General features: G+C 51.2%; 1 protein-coding gene across 1 annotated transcript in view; it reads right to left on the bottom strand.

The window, feature by feature from the left end:
* Positions 1-2,037, bottom strand: part of ELK1 (ETS transcription factor ELK1) — a 4,062-nt gene extending 2,025 nt beyond the window's left edge. Inside the window, exon 1 of the mRNA XM_077762839.1 lies at positions 1,765-2,037. Within this exon, the coding sequence (XP_077618965.1) occupies positions 1,765-1,974 (210 nt within the window). The 5' untranslated portion in view covers positions 1,975-2,037. The remainder of the gene's footprint in view (positions 1-1,764) is intronic.
* Between the last annotated feature and the right edge of the window lie 650 nt (positions 2,038-2,687).

Here is a 2,687-nt window from a genome sequence, read left to right as displayed (position 1 = left end):
CCACCAGCCTATCTTTCACCCACGTCTTTCCCGATTTGGGGGCTCCTCCCTTCTCCAGGAACTAGGGATGTCTGGGGGGCTAACAGGGCCAGGCCTAGCGGGGGTGGCTGCCAGGGCAGTGTTGGGGGTGTAGCTGACGCAGTGAGGCAGGAAAACACAGTAACGGATGTAAATATTGGAAGAGACTAAATTAATATAGAAGAATGTGGTGAGCAGTTGCTAATATGGAGGATTATGTGAAGCTATTGATACAGAAGGACAAGAGGACTAGGTCACTAGGGAGAAAAGGAGCCTCACTTTGTGTTTTGTCTTGGGCTTTCTTTTGGTTCTTGTCACATTTTCTTTTTTTTAATGTTTATTTTTAAGAGAGAGAGAGCGCGCGCGCGAGCGAGCGCATGAGCGGGGAAAGGGCAGAAAGACAGAGGGAGAAAGGGAGACAGAGGATCCAAAGCAGCCTTCAGGCTCCAAGCTGTCAGCACAGAGCCTGACACGGGGCTTGAACTCAGGGACCTCGAGATCATGCCCTGAGCCAAAGTCGGGCGCTTAACCGACTGAGCCACCCAGGCACCCCTCACAGTTTATTTCTTGACTGAGCTGTAACCGAGGGGCCCCATTCTTAACACCGTGGTAGACTTTAAAGCTAAGGCCATTAGAAAATGGAGTGACTGATAGTAAGTAGATAAGAGCATTAAAATGCTGGTATAAATATTGGGGGGACCCTCAAGGCTGGCTGGGTGGATCGCAGACCACATCTGAGATATTTCAGGATAGGTTGGGAGGGTCTCAGGAATGTTGTGGTGCCTCATTCATGTTGTTTCGGAGGTTTCAGCTAAAGGAATAAAATATGAAAAATGGTATGAAAAATGGAAAAGATGCTATCAATAATTAAGAGTGTGCAGCATAGGTCCAGGGCTGTTCTGGGGGACAAGAGGCATCCGGTGGGCACTCGGGCACCCTAGAGACCTCTTAATCCTGGTCAGGTATGTCACAGAGTGGGTCTGTGTTTCTCAGACAAGGAATGGAGAAGGATATTCATTAATATTGGTTTGGAAGTTTCAGACAAAGGAGAAAATGAAATAACTGGTAAACTGTGGGGGAGGGGAAACGCAACACCGGTCCGCGAGCCTGAGAGGGTGAGGAAAATGTACAATTTTAGCTCTAAGAATAAGATGATAACATAATAAACACTGGGGTGGACCAGTGTTGCTCTGGGAATGCAAGAGAATGGGGTGTGGAGGTGGCATTAAACATGTTGTTTTGGAGGTTTTAGCTAAAGGAATGAGAGAAGAATCGAAAAAAAGGTCCAGTATCCCAGAGGATGAGGTACGGAAAGGTTGCTGTAATACCGGCACGGAGGTTCTGATGCTGGGAAGAAGAATATTCTGGAATAAGAGCAGATTATGAAATAACTGAGGAAGCCCAGGACTGGTCCAGTCCCAGAAGACAGGATGAGGGAGGGTCACTTGTAGTGGTGTTTTCAAGAATTTTTAGCTAGAAGACAAGAAAATGAAATGTTGTGCGGGGGGTGGTGGGGTAGGGCTCAGTACTAATACTGCGGTGAAGGTTTCAGCCAGAGCAGTGGCCCAAAGAAAATACCTGAAGCTAAATGTCCGGGGTGCCCAACACCAGCGTGAGAGTACCAGAGGATGGGGTACGAAATAGTACATTTTCTTTTCAGAGTTACAGCTAGGCCCAGTAAGGCGAGAAAATGAAATGACTGACGCCAATGTGGGCGGTCCCCGGTCCTGGTCTCCGAGGCCTTACCTTGTCATAGTAGTACCGCAGGGCCCGGCTGAGCTTGTCGTAATTCATGTTGGTCTTGTTCTTGCGCAGCCCCCACAGCCGGGCCACCTCCTCGGCATCCACCAGCTTGAACTCACCGCCATCCCGTGAGGTCCAGGAGATGATGTGGCCGTTGCCTTGCTCTCGCAGAAGCTGCAGCAGAAACTGCCACAGCGTCACAGAGGGGTCCATCGCTGGGGGAGCGCTCACGCCATCCCAGGGGTACCTGGAGGGCAGACGGCTCAGAGCTGGGAGGCTGTGAACACAGGAGGGGGCAAAGGTCAGCGGGAGGAGGATTCTTTTTTTCGCCATCTTGTCTCCGCCTCTGTCCCCAAAGCTCACCGTCATTCCCTAAACACGCTCAGACTAAATGCTAAGCTCCTCAGCCTGGCTTCAGATGACCCCTCATAACGGTGGGGGACTTCGGGGGACGAGGATGGTGTGAATGTACTTTGCACGTGGGACAAATGTAAATCTTTGGGGGCCAGAGGGCAGACTTTAGTAGGCAAAATAATGCCCTTCTCAAAAAGTGTCCACATCTTGGGGCGCCTGGGGGGGCTCAGTCGGTTAAGGGTTCCACTCTTGATTTCGGCTCAGGTCATGATCTCATGGTTCGTGAGTTGGAGCCCCGCGTCGGGTTCCATGCTGACAGCGCGCAGAGCCTGCTTGGGATTCTGTCTCTTCCCCTCTCTGCTCCTTCCCTGTTCTCTCTCTCTCTCTCTCTCTCTCAAGACTAAATAGGGGCACCTGGGCGGCTCAGTCGGTTAAGCATCCGCTTTCAGCTCAGGTCATGATCTCACGGTTCGTGGGTTCGAGCCCTACATCGGGCTCTGTGCTGACAGCTAGCTCAGAGCTTGGAGACTGCTTCGGATTCTGTACCTCCCTCTCTGACCCTCCCCTGCTTG

This window comes from Crocuta crocuta, unplaced genomic scaffold (assembly GCF_008692635.1).
Source record: "Crocuta crocuta isolate KB4526 unplaced genomic scaffold, BGI_CrCroc_1.0 scaffold610, whole genome shotgun sequence".
NCBI classification, from domain to species: Eukaryota; Metazoa; Chordata; class Mammalia; order Carnivora; family Hyaenidae; genus Crocuta; species Crocuta crocuta.
Note: the sequence above shows the minus strand (reverse complement) of the source record. Positions and strands in the feature narration are given on the sequence as shown.